The following is an 18,951-nucleotide window of genomic DNA, read 5'->3' on the forward strand; positions in this document are numbered from 1 at the left end:
CTAGCTAACACACTTTAAAACTCAGTTTACAGTAGGGATACAAACTTTCAACTTCTGCAAATACACAGTACCTCGAGAGCATTAGCCGAACACTGACACATGTACACGGACTCCTCCACGGGGCGGGCCGCGGGCGACACTGCCCGAGCCGGGCAGAGCCAGGCCTGGGCCCGATGCTTTTGCTCACGTCCCGCCTCCTCCTGGCCGTGCGGGGCAGTGCAGTGAGGCTCTCAAGCCCGCAGCCCGCCCTCCTCGGCGCGAGGGAGCCGAAGGGCTGAGTGAAGACAGGCATGCTTCTTCGGCTTTCAAACGTTTCTTGGGAAACATTAATGTCTTTTTCCCTGTTCCATCTTTTTAAATTTGGAACCAGAATACCATTGAAACTTTTCCTTTTTATTTTTTGGAGAGTTTTATCATCATGTAAATGTACCTAATGCTTCAGACAACCAAAATATCCAGTTAAAAAATGACAGAAAACAAAAAGTCTGTGTACAGCATGGGTATCAATAATTTAAACTTAAGATAAGTCTTTAAAGAAGTTGGCAAAGTGTGTACCAGGATATTTATGTAAATGCAAAAAGGTAACAGCCATGTGTCACTGACAAGCACAGGGAAAAATAACCGTTAGCATATTTGGCTAATTTACATTTTCCGATGATTTAAAAATCAGACTGATACTTGCAATAGAAGGAATATGTGAATGCGACTGAAAGTATTAAACCCCGAATCAGCAAAGTGTTAGAAAGCAAACACGTTCGAAATACATAAAGATAGAAGTGATTTTCAAAATCTAAATCATGCATATGTACCTGAAACCCAACAAAGTCACATCGTAATCAGCGTCACAGTTCCTAGCAGTTGCAAAGATGGAATCTGAGCAGTTTGTTGGCTGTAGCCGCAAGGGCACGTGTGAACAAAATCGAATCAAAAAATCTGAGATGAGAGCATGGCCCCACCCACTCAACTTGACAGCGTCAACCAGGGCTGCGTCCCTTTAAATGTCAACTACAGTCAAGCAAGAAAAGCAAAAGGAAAATATGAAGAAGAAAATTACAGTATTTAAAATAAAGGCACAGGCCACGGCATGGCGAATAATTTAGTCCTATTTAAAGCTCAAACCTTAATTTTGAGTTAAAAGACCAGAAACATGACACTCAAAACTAAATATATTTAAAAACCCAGGTGGCTAAGGATTTATGTATTTATATGCATCATGTACAAACATATCTAGTATGTTTGAGCGTAACAATAAAGCAAAACTCATATTGATGGTACAAAATTTTTTAAAAATCTAAAAAGCATGCTAAAAAGAGGAAGCCTACACTGTAACAAATCTAGTTTCAAATTAGCTGTCTTTGTCACTGGGAGAACAAATCACTTCGAGTAGCTTCGTGACCATCTGCACAGATCTGAGAGATCCTTTAGGAATGAGGACGTTTCTTGTGTGTTTCTTAGAAATAACGAGTGCTGGGAAGTGGGTCCCCACCCCTGCCCTAGGAAAAGGGCCATATTTTGAGAATGACTTTCCGTATCCATTGCATTTTTTAACTTTTTCTAATTAATTAAAGCATAGTCAACTATGAATTAATAAGATGCTTACACTTTCTGGAATTTTATTCTGCTGCCCAAGTTCCGTATTTCATGTTGTTGTTGGCACATGCTTTCAAGAAAATTTCTAGTCAAAAGTATATATTCACTGTCTCTGGAATATAATGGAATAATTGCATTTGACAGTAAACTGTTTCTATTATAAATCGGCACAACCAATGGAAATTTCTGCAAATTGAACATTCTACTCATACTCACAGATGGTTACCAAATTTATACTGAACAAGAAAATTTGGCCCAATATAAAATACCACCTTACTGAGACATGCATCAAAATTTTCAGTAATAAAAACCATCTGGCCTTCTAAGAAAAGATTTGGGGAAAAGACTAGAACGGAACTCAAAAGTTGGTCTGATAAATACATGCTGAAATACAAAAATATGCCTATCTGCATTTTTTCCCCCCAAAAAACAGACTATTAACTATCATTTCATCCTGGGCCCTTTTATTTTAGGTAAATTTATGATTCTTAAAGTAAATCTTATACACGGTAAAAACAATATTAATAGTTTACGTTAGAATGTGGTCCTTTGCCAAAGTCCTTTACTTCTATTATGACAATATCTCACAAGAAATCAACCAACCAATAAATCCACACACATTTCTTAGGGAAACTGTTCAAAGTAGAGGCCACATAATGTAATGCCTCTGGCTATACTGGAATAAAGGAATGCTCTTTAATAATCTTATCAGAACCGCAACCTTAAAATGCAAAATAGCCACAGGATGTCCCCAACCATTTTCTGCATCAAGAATCGGAATTCGTGCATTCTTTTAAAATCCCTCCAATCAGAAAACAGTCTTAAGTGATACTCACCACACCCCTTGCTAGTCAGCCTCCAAGTTAGATAAGTAAATTCACTTTTGTGATTGAAGTTGAATTTGCTGGAGTGGTTTTACAAATTTAGATGCAGGAAAATATGAAACTCCTTCAATCCAAGTCAAAAACACGAGAAAGGCCGCTTTCTACTCAGCTGTTCAACAACAACACATATTTCCCAATGCGAAAAATCAGTTTTTAAAGAATGTGGCTGATTTTTATTTCTCATAGATGTGCTTGGTTCCCTCACACGTGTGTGTAAATACATCTGTGTATGTACACACGTGCATGTGCGCACAGCCACATACACCATACATGTGTGTATCTAGCCACAGTGGTCTCTCTCTCTCTCTCGTTATTTCATTTTACCTTATATTGTATAATTACAATAGAAAATGGGGCTCCACGAAGGAAGACGGCAGCTTGCAGAAGCCCACGATGAAATTCAACACATAGTGTTAATTTTAAAATAAGAACAATGTTTATGTATAGCTAGCCAACTTTGCTATAACGTAAATAAACCATGTTGTGGAAACAACCGATTTATTTTTGCAAAGACCAAACTCATGTGAACAACAGTGTGTACAGTATTCAGAATGCAGAATATTTAAAAGGTTATTAAAAGTATCATTCCAGTTCCCTGCCACGGTGAGCAGTGGCTAAGCTACTGGTCGTAGGTCAGCCGGTCACATGCTGTGCCTCTGACTCTGTCAGGGCAGGGCTCAGCACGGTTCCAGGTCACAGGGGGCGCTGTCACCATGCCAACAACTGTTACAGCACTGCTGTGCACCGGAAGCGGCTGGCTTGTCATCCCACAGGCAGGGTCCAGACAATTCCTTTCGTTATTTTCTCAAAACAGTAACGCTGTGGAGTTATACTGTCTACCAAAAAATATACAAAAGGAACTCTCCAAACCACAGGCCTCTTTGTAGATTTTGGATCTGGAGCGAAGTAGAGAGAACAGAAATGAGCTACGACAGGACCGCACCGTCCCCTGTCGCGGACAGAAGGCGCACGCGCTATGGCTGAGCAGCCCAGGGAGCGGGGGGGGGGGGGGGGGGGGGGGGGGGGGGGAGGGGGGCGTGATGCAGCCGACCAAAGGACACAGTACAGAAGACCGAGAGTTAGTGGTTTAATTTGACTTCACGAGAAATATATGTTATTTTAATGAAATAATTTGTAGAATAAACCTTTCATTTTGAATGTGAATCTAGTTTTGCAATGACACAAAGGGAAAGTATAAAGAAATCATTATTAAAAATTCACATTTTATATCCATGAGACTTGTCCATTAAAAAACTTCATATGCCTTGCTTTTATTTTGCTCTTTATGCAAATGCTTATTAAATGTGCCAAGACCGCAGTGGAATTCTGTTTAAATATTCTTTGATACCTGCGCTGACGTGGCCGTCTGAGATTTGTCATGATCTGTCTGCGGCTCTGCGCGACAGGCCAGAAGGTCTGTGTCCTTCCTTCGGTGTTCGAGTCACTTACCCCAGCCCTTAAATACAAACGCAAGGGACACACCTTAGACCCTGACATTTACTCCATGGAGCTCTGACCAAGAATCTGACCTTTTTCTATCACTGATCGCCAAGACACTTGCGCTGTAACCCCGATAACGGGCCCGAGGCCGTCTACTTACAAGGTGTCCCCGTGAACAGTTACAATAGCAACGTGCAAAAATTCCTACTTAGAACCAGCGACACGGAGGCGACCCGGTGCTGGAGCCACGCGCGGCAGCACAGAACCACTTCGGACCCCAGCGGACGGACGCTGCGGGCGCGCGGCCTCCGAGCCGCCCGGGCCCTTCCCACAGCGCCGCGGCGACAGCGGCCCCTCGGGAAAGGCCAGTTGGCAGGTCGGGTGGAGTCGGTGGACAGGTGGCTCCTGGTCCCGGGTGGTCCCGGCTGGTCACGGTCTGTGATGCACGCCGATGAGACTGGCAGGGTTACGTGGTGTGACTTTCTCGAAGAGGCCTGCATCGGTCACCAGGTGTAGGTTCCCCACAAAATAAAAGGAAGGGAAGTCAGAGAAGCGAGGCGAGCGACTGCGGAGGAGGGGGGACGAAGGGGACAGCCCCTCGGCGGCCGTCAGTCATCGATCTTCAAGGGCAGCTTCTCGGAGGTCCCCGGGTCCACCGGCTGGGACGAGATCCAGACGGCCGTCTCCTCCCCTCGCAGCACCTTCTCCCACTGGCTGAGGTTGTCCCTGCGGATAGAGAGACACGTTCGGGGAGGATGCCTGGGCTGTCGCCACTCTCGGCCACCCCGTCCTGGGCGTGCGCGGGCGTGGCAGCACAGGCCGCCGCTCCCGCTCTGCTGGGGACCAGCGTGCTGGGGCCTGGACACCTCAGCTCAGTGTCCCCGGAAGAGCCTCGGACCAGCACAGTAACTCGCCCCGCCAGCTCCAGAGCGCAAGGGCAGAAAGGCGAGCGAGACTGGGGACAGGCCACGTCGTATCCAGGCAGACGGGTGACGGAAAGGGGGGTGAGCACGCGGGCCATGCTGCCGAGGACCAGGGGGCTCCGCGGGGGGCGGGGGGGGGGCGAGGACACTCGGCAGCATGGCCATAGCCCGGGCGTCCGCCCTGGCCCTCGTGCAGGTATGGCTGTGTAGTCACGGCCCCCAGAGGCCGGCTCCCCGCAGGAAATCGACTCGCGCGGGCCGTGCCACCTGCCACCCTCACTGTCCCCAGCAGGGCCTGCTTGTCAAAGTGAGATGAAAACCTTTAAAAACTCCGAGAAGTTTTAACTGAGGCCAGCCCTCCACAACGGCGACAGACAGGCATGCAGAAGTCCGAAGCCGGAACAGGTAACGGGCAGTTTTGATTTCTTTGGGGAGAAAAATAAAACTCAAAGAGAAAGAAGACCCTATTCAAGGTCCCCCACTTCCATCTAAACAAGAAACTGGGACTTAAGGGGGCCCCTCCCGCTGCTAGCACCCCGGAACCCAGCACCGGGTGGCGAGCTCTGAGTCATTAAAAAACAGGAACAGGGCTTGCTCCTTCTCGGTGAATGAGCGGCTCCGCGAGCGGATGGCGCGTGGGCCACGCGCGGCCGCACAGCCGCGCCGGCGGGTGCCAGCTGCACGGAGGACGCATGCGCGGGGGGCAGCGAGCCCGCCCGGCGCCCCGCGCCGCGCCGCCACATACCTGCAGGCCTTCAGGAGCGGCTCGGTGGGCGGGAAGATCTGGGTGAGCGTGGTGTAGCAGGGGATGGCCACCGCGTTGTAGAAGCCGAGCTGTCCCCGGAGCCACCGACAAGAAACACACGGCACGTTAGCGACTCTGGAGCCCGCACGTCTCTCGCCGTTGGTGTCTCGGGCGCGCCGGCCGACGACCCCAGGACGACGCGCGGAAGGCTTAGAGCGCAAACCAGCCCCCCGAAAGCCCAGCGCCACACCCAGAGAGCGGCTGTTTGCAGACGAGCGAGGTGTAGCCCACGCCACGCGCTCGTCTCGGGTCAAGGTCAGCGCTCCACCCAGACGCCCCACGGTGACCCCGTCCAAGCCACGGTTCGCAAGCGCCACAGGGCACGTCGCCGTTGGACCTGCCGGGCTCCGGTTTGGTCCCCGAGTTTCCTCCATCGCCCCTCGCTCCTTGTTTTGACCAACCACGAACCTCACTGGCTTTGTCTGAGCTCTCTCGGGTGAGTTCTCTCACCATGTCAAATTTCGGTTTTCCATCTGTGGCCCTTTGAAGAGTCCGTTAAAGGTCATCTTGTTAGGAGGTCTGGGCCACTGGGCACAGAAACGGCGCCGGCTCTGATTGGCCCGCTGCAGGCGGGGCGTGAAAGCCCTGCCTGGCCACGAGCCACCGCCGGCCGGCCAGCCACTAATAACCGCCCAGAGGCTGACGACACCGACAGGACACACTGACCCCCTGGACAAGAGGACCCCCAAACCTTGCCGGGCGACCCCTTTGAAAAACCTGAACTTCAGTGAGATGTGCTCACGGGTACAGAGGGTCACGTCTACGTGGGCCTTCCCTGCTCTCTCCCCTGCAAAGGTCACGACAGAACCGTGTCCCTCTGTCTGGCCCAGGCAGGGACCGCCTCGTTTTAACATCTAGCAGGCGTCGTGGAGCAGAAGTATTTTATTACTGTGCCAAAGAATAATTTCACAGTAATTACAATTTATAAGGAATTGTAGTTGGTAAAATACTAGCTGATGACATAAGTATTTTATTTAAAACTCTCTCACACTATACATAAGTGGATCTGGAATTTTGGCCAAAAAAAAAGCATTCTCTGAATTAAATAACACGACACAGCACTGCCGCCGACGCTGTCGGCCGCGCCGCGCACTGTGCCAGGATGGCTGCTCTGTCTGGGCAAAGCACGGTCAGGGCCGCGTCTCAAACCACGGAGCAGCGTCCGCCCCGAGAGCGCGCAGACACGCGGCGGCCACGTGCACAGCCTCAGCGGGGGCGCCGCGCGCGGGGGCACGGGACGCACGCAGCTCAGGCAGCGCGGCGCGGGCACTGCCACAGCCAGCAGGCTGCAGAGAGCGCACGCGGCGCGGGCGCCGGGCCCGCCAGCCGCTCGCTCACAGGGGCGAGCTGGCCGAGGACGACGGGGATGCGGGGCGGGCAGGGGCTGCCGGGGGCACGGCGCCCGAGCGTCTGCACTAAGTTAACGCGTGCGGCTCACAAAAGCCAGGGAAACCTGAGAATTTAGCCAAAACCACCGCCGTCCTGCAAATCTTCTGAAATTATTTCTACCCTGAACCCTATGTTATAGTTATTTGTCCATAACTACCTTCCCTATCATGACGTCGGTAGTTTAAAAAGGCCATAATGTGAGAAGTTCACCACGCCACACGTGAAAACTAACAAGACACACGCTCTCACAACACTGAACTACTAACATAAGTTATGCAGTGAAGACCTGGGAAGAGAACAATTAGTGTCGATTTATGGTGAGACAAAACTCAGGACGTACTAAAATACTATGCATCATTTGTTAGGAAAAGTGAAGTCAATCAAAATCTGTCTTACGCTCCAAAAAAATACCTTTACGCTTTCAATGAAAAAAAAAAAAAAGTTTTCTGCTTGTTGAAAAATATTAACAATTCGAATTCATCCACCCCCTAATTCAAATCGGAAAAGAAGGCCTGTCACTGTAATCACATCCATAGGTGGCGGTGACGGCCAACTCCATCTAAGGGGACAGGGTGTGGAGTGGGTCTGGGTTCGACCCTCTGCGCACGCTCCCGGGCTTCCAAGGTCAGCTTGCGGCCTTGGGGACAGGCTCACGGTGGTGCTGACGGACACGGGCCCAGGGCCGCGGGCTCTCTAGCCGTCGGCCCCTCTGAGGTAAATCACTAGTTTCTGCATGAATCACCGGACCTGGCATGGCCCGCCCACTGTACATTAAACATAAGACGGTAACATGCTTTCTTACTGATATGATTTTATGGTCACCTTACGGTCACCTTAAACGATTTGACTTTACTGCATGATTCGTACCTGGCCTTGTGGGACCTCATCTTTCTTATCTCTGTCCATCATAGGGATAGGCTGTATTCCCAATTTCTTCATTTCATCACCCTGAAATAAGTAGGGAAAATCATGCTTTTTCAACTTATAAGCAGTTATAAAATTACGGTATTCCTTCTACTCATGAATTGTCTTGAAAATGAATCTTGTTTTTGGTGACTGACATCCCAACAAGTCAAAATACTAAAAAACTTACTGTATCATTGTTTGTTTTTAATTCTGATGTTCTCTTGCACCAAATTATCAGAAACCCAGCCATCTCTTGGTTTCATTTTGCTGAAGTTAGAAGTTATAATAAGAGGAGATATAGTAAACAGTGAAGACAAGAAACATAAAAAAATAATAACATGGAATAACCTCAAGGTCCTTTTCAGACTCCCTTTTCAAATAATTTTTCATGTGCATTGACCTGAGTGAAGCTAGGCTTTGGAGAGGAATTCTGATCAAGAACAAGCGAGTCTGCTAAGACACGTTCGTGAAGACACAGTATAACTGACTGTGAATCACCATCAAGTTCGGAACTTCTTCACTAAAGATTTACTAGGTTGCAGGCCCTGGGCTCAGTAATTCACAAATATTTTCATTTAATCTTCGTTTAATACTATGAGCCAGATCTTACTGTCTGCATTTTATAGATTTTAAAATTTATCTTATTCTATTTGTTAAAGATGGTTAAAATCTTCTTCCTTAACATTTCTTAATTCCTCCTAATACGTCACTCTTCTCTCATGTTTATTATTTTAGTATTTTAATCAGGTTTGTTTTCAGAAATCAGCAGTACAGAAGAACTAAAAACGTCCTACATCTGTTGAGACAGGGTCTAGAAACGAATCATTACAACATTATAACCCTCACTAGAAATTCTATGTACAGGACAAACCACTTGTCCTGACAACCTGAAGGCACTAAAGATTCGCTTTTACTTAGTTATCACTTAACTATCAAGGTCAGTGGTTCTCAAACTGTTTTCTTTGCTATAATAAATGAGTGAAACTACCCAGGCACCTTGCTCTCAAGGATTCAGCAAGCCCCGTAAGTTCAAAGATTTTAAATAAACGACTATTTGAATGTGTCCTTACAAACGAGGCTAAATGCTGAAAAGCAAACACCGTGTCCTGTGTAGCACGGTTACAATGCAGACCCCGACCCAGTCTGAAGCTTGGGGAGAAGGGGTGCAGGGGGCGAGGGAGGGTGCTCCAGAGACGACGCTGCCGGGGGCAGCCACAGACCTCGATGACAACGGGAGGACCTGAATCGAGACGTGCAGGGCCCGGGACACGGGCCGCGCCTGCAGAGGCCGCGGGCTTCGCAGAGCGGGCCCAGCATTGCTGTCTCCGTCACGACAGCACGGGAATAGCACCGAAAGCAGGGTGCCGATGTCATCAGAGGAGAGCCATCCCTGCCCCGCGAAGGTGGCGGCTGAGGCCCGCGGCGAGTGAGAAGGCGGCCCGAGGCCCCGTCCTCAGCCCCGATGCACGGTCTTACCCTCAGGCAACGAGACGCCCAGAGCGCACCCTCAACTGCTATGCGACCAGGCCCTGGGGCTCTCACGGCTGCTGAAGCCTGAGGCGGGGGTGGGATGGGGGCGAGAACTGGCTTCCCAGGATCTACCGGGTCAGGTGGCAGGGCTGAGGGGTCGCATCCGTCCCTCCACGGCCCACGAGGGCCTCGGCGACGCCATCTAGAAGCGCACTGGGGGCTGAACCAACCATGCGGGCCGTTCGACCAGAGGGACCGAAAGGGGAAGAGTACACAGCACACACGTGCCACATTTCGATTCATATTTTAAAATACAGAGTTGTGAAGGTATAAGATACAATAGTTATATTAAGTTAATTGCAAAACAGGAAGTTGGCTCGGACCCATTTTTTATTTGGTATTTACAGAATGTACTCCAAGCTGTTACTTTTAGACATGAATGCAGATTAAGTGCACTCTGACAATAAAGTCAAATACTGCAGTTCAGACATGTACATCTAAAACAACTTCTTAACTGGGTCTGGAGTTAACTAGGTTCTTGTGCACGCACACGCACACACACATACACACATGTGCAGACACATGCAATGCACACACATACGCACTAAAATGAAAAAACCGCCCAAGAGCTCGCACACACATGCATAAGGCCCTCTGGAGAAGCGATGGCCTGAGTGTGACCCACTCAAGGCCTGCGGTGAACACGTCACGTGACAGACGCTCCTCAGCTTTACCCCTGTTCAGCACTATAACCGTCCCCACCCGACCTCGACCGAACATCGTGTTGGTTTTCAGGTTTTCACTTTTCGCATTCGTCCTCTATGCGGGTCAGACATACGGTCTGAATCAACTACCCAGACCGCTGCCCTCCAGATCTACTGACTTCTTCACACCGTGTGAGGTGTCCAAAGGGTCTGTAGTTTGTGCTATTTCATAATCTTATAATATGCAGGGATCTAATAAGTATTTGTGGATTAACCTGAACAAGAGGACTGTATTCTACTTACTCATGGACAATTCAGAAAGAAAACTGAGGAGTAAAACACGTGTTTCTGATAATGTAGGTATCTCAGGCAAGAAAAGGTGTCAGCGAAAGTAATTTACATGTTTGCTTCGCATGTCAGGTGTATCGTGAATTAATATCCCACAGCCTACAGGACTCATAATTTGTTGTTAAACCATTTGGCTTATTTACATAATCTTACACGTCTGTGCTATAAAAACCACTGTTTTCTCGAATTTCTAACTGTAGGCATACAGCTCACGACGCTGTGGGGTCTGCCTCAAACCATTTTAGCGCCTATTTTAAGTATGTGACCAGTAACAATTTCTGAATGAATGAACAAGAGATTAACTATTAAACGAGGAAAAACGCTGCACTACCGTCCAGCAAAGAAGTTCCTAAACTCTTTTGGTCGAGAGAAGAGAATTTACACACATGTTCAAGTCAGATGTAACAAAATGTTCCCACTTTGTGTCTGTGTAAGTACTAAGTTCTTCATCATGTGATTCACCAAGTTTTTCTCAAATAGTAACGTGAACTAATGTATTACTAAAATCATCCATACACTTGATATATCTTCAATTTTTCCCCTACTTCTTGTTATTATCTATAGTCATTCAAAAGTCAAGGACATACCTCTGCCCAGAATTCTGCGTATATGTCATTTGCCGTCAATTTCGTAACTGGCCACAGTTTTGTCACAGAGCAAAGGTCACAGGCAGTCATCATCAGGCCGATGACACGGTCCCTAGAACACAGCATCGGGAAAGACGGTGAGCACGGCGCCTGTGCCTTCGTGAGAGACGCGGGAGGCTTCGGCGCTTCCAGTCGGGGCTGGAGGAGGGGTCGCTGCATGGAGCGGGCGCGGACAGGACAGGCCACTGCCCCGCCTGCTTCCCTGAGATCGGATGCTCCTGCCACCTCGGGACCCTGGAGAAACCAAGTCCAACGCTACCGCCCATACCCACTGGCCGGTTCCACAGCCCCAGGCCGGCTTTTCGTTTTCGCGGAATTTCGGAGATTTGGGATGGGAGGAAACTTTGGAGAGAAAGTCACTCCAATCCCTTCATCTCACAGAAGGGGATCCTGGGGTGTGCGGGGCGTGAGGACCTCCCCCTGACCACTCCCCCCGCAGTGGGGGGCACGGTGACCACAGTGCAGACGCCCCGTCTGCAATGTCAGGGCCGTGGCTCCGGATGGGCCACCAGTGTGGTGTGAAGGGAGCATGTTCGTTTCTGGCTTATAAAACCTACTAACGCCTCACATATTTGTCATTTTAATCTTTAGAAGGCGACTTTACCTTGATTTCCCAGCTTAAACCACACCTGGTCTTTACTGAAATCACGGCTGAAAGGGCCCTGGGCGAGACTACACGTCCACCCCGGTGAGAAAGATGCTGCTGGAGTTCAGAGAAAATGCTCTCATTTCTGTGGACGTTCTGGCTGGTTTTACTCAAAAGGAGACAGTGATCACTGGTTTCGGCGAAAAGCAATAAACCTCCCTGTGTCTCCTCTCGGCTCGAGTCCAGGCTGCTTTCCACACGCGACGGCTGGCTGACAGCCACTGTGGTCTACCGTGGCTGGGGAAAGCACTCGGAAGGGCGACTTCAGTGAAGAAATCCAACGCTCCACAGCTTCCGTTTCTCTGCGGCCCCATAGGTTTCTCCTCTCCACCTTCTAAATCACTCACGAGTCACCTTTCATACGTTATTTTTAAACCGGTCTGATATTTCATTTTACCTGTCAGGCTCTGCTCCGCTATTTATAAAGTTTAAAAAACTTATGCATGATCAAATGTAAGATACTTACAACAACAAAACTATGTACGTCTAATAGAAGAGTGAACCATTCATCTGCATTTTAAAGACATGTAGCGGTGACTTTCATACACAATCGGTCTTTGGTGTTTCATCTTCAAAATGAAAAATACTACATTTAGCTCAGACCTTTAAGCAGCGTTGTGACCATGACGTCAAGGTCATATGATACGGTCATGATGCAGCAAATGACAAGGTAGGAGGCCGGGACCCAAGCAGGAGCACGCCTCCACGTGTGAGCACTGCCGGCGGTGACCAAGAAAACGGCAGCGACCTTCGGCTCCAGGAAGAGTGGGACAAGGACTGAGAGCCACAGGATGAGAGGATGACCTGGGAAAAGTCCAACCGACCCAGGAATCGAGGCCGACCAGGGCCAGCATGCCAGGGACGGCGGGGCGGGATGAACGGGCCTGTCTCCTCACAGCCGCTGGGCAGCCGGCCATCAGACGGAACTGCCCGCCGTCGGGCTCCTACGAGGCGGAGAAGGCGAGCCTGGCTGTCTAAGCCACAGGCCATTGGGATTTACCTTCCTGAGACCAAACATCTTCCCAAATGATGAGTGAAGCACTGGGGGAAGCGACCCTGTGCCCTAAAGGAGGAGACGCTGACCTCATGCCGTCCGCTTCCAGAGGGCACTGGGCACTGGGCGGGCGGTCCCCAGCGTCGCCGTTCAGGTGAAACACTGTCAGGCCGGTAGCCTCACACCCCTGCCAGCACTTGGCATTGTTGGGGCTTTTTAAGTTTCGGTCGGACCAGTGAACATGCAGCGGTGTACCGCTGTGGTCTTAATTGTTTTTGCCTTATAACTAAAGAGGTTGAACGACTTTCATGGTCTTATGCTCTAATATCTGAAAAGAATGTTTCATTCCAGGGGAACTACTAAAAGTTTCTTTTTAATGCAGTACAGACGACATGCTAAGGAGAGAACATGAAATCATGGAAAACGATCAATTAAAATGACAAAAGGCAGCAAAGAAAAAAGTGAGGACAAAGAACAAGGCCAAGAATAGAAAACAGTAACGCACATGGCAGACAGTAACCCAGCAACGTGACCACCGTTTAAAACATCAACGGTCTAAATACGCCTCGAAGGCAGAGACCGCCAGGACAGATCAAAAAACAAGACCCAACGGTACACTGTCCATAAGAAACCCACTTTAAATATAAAGACACGTGTAGATCAAAAGTAAATGGACGGAGAAAGATAAACCATGTTGACGCTGAATCAAGGAAAGCAAGAGTAGCTACGTTAATTTAAGACAGAGCAAAGAAAGTGATCAGGGCTAAAAAAAAGATCACTACATAATGATACGGGGCCAGTTCTTCAATAAGACATAACAGTCCTCAGCTTGTACGCGCCTCGCAACAGGACAGCCAAGCAGGAGTGGCAAGAAATAACCGAACGCCAAGGAGAGAGGGATGGATTGTGATGGCAGCTGGAGACTTCGACGCTCCTCCGCCAGAAACAGGAAGATCCAGCAGGCAGGAAGTCGGCAAGGCCGTGTTTGAACTCAAAACTTCATCAAGCAACTGGACGTGGTTAACGCCTGTAGACTACCTCATCCTACGAGAGCAGAAAACACATTCTTTTCAAGCTCACATGAAATACTCGCCATGAGAGACCACATTTGGGGCCATAAAATACACCTTAACAAGCGTAGAAGAACAGAAATCATATAATATATGCTCCCAGACAACGGAATTAACTGGGTAGTAACAGAAAAATAGCCAGAAAATCCCCCTAAATAGTTAGAGATTGAACACCGCATTTCTAAATAACACAAATCAAAGAAAAATAAAGAAAAAAAATATTTAGAACAAAATAAAAACGAAAATGTGACTTAAAATTGGAATGAAGCAAAGATGATGTTGAGAGGGGAACTTACAGCATTAAATGCATATACTGAAAAAGATCTAAAATAAAAAATCTAAGCTTCCGCTTTGGGAAATCAAAAAAGAGTAAATTAAACCTAAAGGCAAGCAAAAAAAGAAGAAGAAGAAGAAGAAAAAAGGGGGGGAGGAGGAGGAGAAGAAATAACAACAACAACAACAAGAATTGGAGCAGAAGTCAACAAAATTGAGAATAGAAAACTAACAGAGAAAATCAACTGAACCCAAAACTAGTTCATTGAAAAGATCAGTAAAATCAATACGCCTCTCAGGTGTCTAACTAAGAAGAAGAGAGGGTACAATTACCAATATCAGAAGTGAAACGGGGGGCGTCACTGCAGAGCCCCTGGACACTAACGGAATGATCAGCAACACTACGAACCCCTCTACGCCCACAGTCTGCGGGCCTAGGTGCAGTGGACCCGTTCCTTAAAAGATGCAATCTGCCAAAACTTACACGAGAAGGAAGACAATCTGGAAAAGGCTCTATCTATTAAAGAATTTTAAACAATAATTAATAACGTTCCAAAATAGAAAGAACCAGGCCCAGAATGGTTCACTGGTGAATTCTATCAAACACTGAAGGAAAAAATTACACCAGTTCTCTATAATCTTTATTACAGCATAAAGGCAAGGAAAAGCTTCCTGACTCTTTCTACGAGGTTCACACAACCCTAAGACCGATACCTGGCAAAGACATGACAGCAAAGCTACAGAGCCAGGGCCTCGTGAGCACAGGTGCAAACGTCCTCAGCAGGACGTCATCCCAGCGAATCCAGCACTGGGTTTAGGAATTACGCACCACGACCAAGTGGGCTCTGCCCCAGGCATCCAGGGCTCGCTCCTGACTCAAAAATAACGCAGTCCATCCTGTTACCAACAGGCTAAAGAAGAAAATCACATGATCATATCGAGGGATGCAGAGAGGTCACGTGACAAAACCCGACACCCATTCAGTGAACGAGACACGGAGGCAGCTTCCTCGGCCTGGCGAACGTCTACAGGTGGCATCGCACCTGACGGGGAGAAGCCGACGCTCTCCCACTGCGATCGGGTGTCAGGCTCGGATGTGCTCTCCAGCAGCTCCTTTCCAGCACCAGACTGGGAGCGCTACGGACACAGTAAAGACCAAAAAGGAAGGCCGGCAGAGGCATGCTGACTGGGAACGAAGGAACCAAACCGCCCTTCCTCACGAGTGACGTGGTTCTCTGTGAAGAGGAGACAAGGACACGCCGGGGACCCAGTCCGTGGCTGCAGCGTGGGCGCAGGACACAAGGGAAACCGCTTCCCGACAAACCGCAACGAACAAGTGGGACCGGACACGGAAAACGCCCGGGCGCCCCGCGCGAGACGTGAGCTCTCGGAGGCGGAGGAAGCGCTTGGTGCGGCCCCGCGATCGGCCCCTCGTTCCCCCCATCTCACGCCACCCCCCCACCCCCCCCCCCGTCTGTGAAACAAACATGTGACTGTCACCCGGCTCTCTGCCCGATTCTGACCACGAGAACATCCATCTTTCTGATGCCTGTATCTAGAAAGCACGTTTGTACATCAATAAAATGGAATTCCGGCTTTGTAGGTCCGTCCGATTCGCTTGGATAATAAATAAGATTTCGATTCTGAAAAATAAACCCGCTCTCATCTGCTTCGGAATCCAAGGCCCATGACCGAACCTGGGGCTGTGACAATTCAAGAATCCGCTTGTAAAATGACTGCCTTCTAAAAGCGCCCACTCCTGTGCGGCCAGTTAAACTCCAGTTCACACTGATTCACCCTCACAATGCACGGTCAGCAAGCTCATCAAATAAAGATCACCGAAGTCGGCACAAAACGCCCGTAAAACAAAGAAAACCTATACATAACATATGTTTACATTTCTTCTTTCAAATATAAATTTATGCCCAATGACGTTTGTTTTAAAAGATAAACTTGTTCCCGACACACTTCCTGGGCTTCGACGTTGGACAGCGACGTCTACCTGTGCGACTGGTTGTTGAGGTTCAGCGACCCGGTCTGGTGCATCTCCTCCAGCTGCTTCCGGTTCCCGAAGTACAGGGCCAGGTCCGTGGCGATGATGGCCTTGCGGATGATCTCCAGCACCTGCTCGTACTCGCCGGAGCTCAAGGTGGAGAAGATGTTGTGCCCTTCCAGCTGCGGGGACACAAACACACACCGCCGGTCACCAGAACACTCTCGGCGCGGGCAAATCCACCTCCCCGAGAGGGGAAGTCGGCCAGTGGGCGGCATCTGGCACACCAATGACAGGTTTGCAGGGAACAAACAAATTGAAAAACGAATGCAACTGTCTTGGTTTCTCTTTACGCTGTGACAGTGAGGCTGCCATTTCCACGGACGGCCGAGACCACAGTGACGCCACGTGCCACCGCGCTCCGGATGTGTCGGGTAAGCAACGCGGGGACCAGGAAATGCAAAATATTTAAGTAAAAGACGTTTCTTCTTAAACTGATTAAAACTTTAGTAATCAATAGGCTTAAAAAGTCCCCTGTACCCTGGTCCACTTCAGCGAGCCTAATAAATACTAAACTATTTTTTATCTTAAAAGAAAATGTCTTGCGACCTCAAATTAAAGTTTATTTAGGCATATTAAACATCCCCCGCCCAGAGAAGAACAGCTTCACATAAAACACAGATCACCCAGGTACAAACTGCAGGCCACCTTGTCACGTCCTGTCCTCTGGGGAGGCGGGACACAGCAGATCGCCACCCTGAACGAGGCCCAAGGCGGTCACCCAGACCTCACCGTCTCAGGATTAGTCTTCTATACGTGAAATTTTTAAAAACTTTTTACAATAATTCCTCTCTCTTACAATTTTAAGTTCTCATTTATAATTGAAATAAAAATGGTTGTTTGGTTCAAACAAAAAAAAAGGTTGAGATAATTAAGATGCATTTAAATTGAGTTCATCGATTCTTTTTTAATGATTTCATTGTCAGTCATCATCACCCTATGATAAACTGATTTTTAATCATTTTCTCTTGTCTTAAACCACAATTATTGGCCAATAAAATACACTAAAAACTTGAAATGATTAACATGCGTTTCTTAGCAAAGCCAGAGCCCTCGCGGAAACGCGGCCTGCTCCCTGCCGCCCCCCGTTTTCACTCAGCTCCTCCCGCGCCGCTTCCTGCTGACGTCGCACAAACACGGACCGGAGCCCGTGACAGGCGCGGCGAGCGCAGTTGGTCTGGCGCCCGTTCCGACCGGAGGGAGGGTCAGGCCCCTTGTCCGTGGAACGCTTTACGTCAGAGAGCGCTTTCACGTGCACGATGTCACATTCAAATCACAAAATTTAAACAAGTCTTTGGTATCTGAAATACATTAATGCAATTTCTCCTTGACCGAGAATGATGGCCTTGCTTCTACCTGCTGGTCACTTCGGCCGTTTTGAGTGGCACGGTGCCACCTGGAGTAGCTTTCACGAACACGACAGGGCCGAAGTGTGGCCATGAAAACCCGGGCGCCTGCCCCGCGGGAAGGAGCCGGCCAGCTGTGCACACGGCCATGGGCCCCCTCGTCGGGCTCAGGCCTCACACCCAGGGTGCAGACGTGGTCTGAGCGCCTCATCTTCTCAGAACAGTGGACAAATGTGTCCTTGCCATCGCCTCCCTGGTGACTGAAACTCCAGCTCTGACACCTGGAACCCGACTATCGTCCAGCGACCTTCCAGACGCCAGCGGCTTGCCTGAGCTTCGTTTACTGCCAGGAGTTCCGACTGTCCTAGGGACCCCGCTAACGTGACGCGGAACCCCGCCCCGCCGAGGGTGCCGACGGCGACACCGACCCCTGCGACTCCGCTGCCGCTGGCGGCCAGTGCGGCAAGACGCCCCGCGCCGCGACGGGCCCCCCGCCCCGCGTCACTGCTGTCCTGCGCGCTTTGCCCTTCATCCTCCTCCCTTCACGCGTGAGCAGCCTCACGCGACGAGTGAGGTGGAAGCAGACAAGCCGTCACGACGTTCGCCAACAAAAAGCACATCCCGCACGTCCGCACACACACCCCGATACGGACACACGTGTACGCGCACGATCGCATGCGCACACCCTCTCGTCCCGCTCCAATTCCGAAGCGTGTGCGTGTCGATATTCACCCTCCACGCGTACACACATACACGCACCGCTAACAATGAAGGAGGAACCGGCGTCGGGGAAGCGTCAGCACGTGATCACACCCGGCCTTCGGGGACGGCGCGGCCGGGCGCGAGCGGACCACGCAGCTCCCCGCTGCACGTGGCTGGAAGTCGCCTGGCATCGCTCCGTGTCTGGAACACCGTTCGCGTCCACCCGCGGGTGACCAGAATCGCAGGACACTCCAGGAAGCTCAGCTATGGCCTCTGGACACAGCCTTCTGCTTCACGGCCTGCCGTGGCCGGTCGCTGCTGAGTCACACCTCCCACAGGCACTCAGTGCGGAGACCCAGGGAGGGGCTGAGAGTGCGGGGGAGACACGGGGTCCAGGCGCTGAGTCGAAACACGTCTGTGACAGGGACGAAGCCGCTCTGTGGGAGCGGCTTCCTCGCGAAGGATTCAAAGGGGAGGCGGGGCACGTCCCCTACAGCGAGGCGACGTCTGTCACTGGCCACGCCGACCGCCGCCAGCACTGTGGAGGCAACACAGTGAGACCCCAACGCAGGAGGGCGAAACCGAAGGACTGCCACGTGCCAGACCCCGAATCCGCCTCCTCTCAGGGTTTGCTGTTCAGCACATTCTGGTTCAAGGCTCGGGCCACCCACGTACATGAAATCAAACTACGGGGAACAAACTGGCCTCAGGGTCTCCTGTACTCAAAATCAGTTATGATTGCAAAATACACTCAGAATCTC

General features: G+C 49.8%; 1 protein-coding gene across 3 annotated transcripts in view; it reads right to left on the reverse strand.

Annotated features, from left to right (window-relative positions):
- Positions 1-3,544: 3,544 nt before the first annotated feature.
- The window catches only part of PDE10A (phosphodiesterase 10A), a 317,180-nt gene continuing 301,773 nt past the window's right edge, over positions 3,545-18,951 (reverse strand). For all 3 annotated transcript variants that reach the window (XM_036223535.1, XM_016128089.2, XM_036223531.1), the window contains exons 18-22: positions 16,092-16,264; positions 11,047-11,158; positions 7,899-7,979; positions 5,583-5,671; positions 3,545-4,640 (exon numbers count right to left, since the gene is read on the reverse strand). In XM_036223535.1, coding sequence (XP_036079428.1) covers positions 4,523-4,640; positions 5,583-5,671; positions 7,899-7,979; positions 11,047-11,158; positions 16,092-16,264 — 573 coding nt within the window. In that variant the 3' untranslated portion in view covers positions 3,545-4,522. The remainder of the gene's footprint in view (positions 4,641-5,582; positions 5,672-7,898; positions 7,980-11,046; positions 11,159-16,091; positions 16,265-18,951) is intronic.

The sequence above is a fragment of the Rousettus aegyptiacus genome, unplaced genomic scaffold (genome assembly GCF_014176215.1).
Source record: "Rousettus aegyptiacus isolate mRouAeg1 unplaced genomic scaffold, mRouAeg1.p scaffold_m13_p_1, whole genome shotgun sequence".
Classification (NCBI taxonomy): domain Eukaryota; kingdom Metazoa; phylum Chordata; class Mammalia; order Chiroptera; family Pteropodidae; genus Rousettus; species Rousettus aegyptiacus.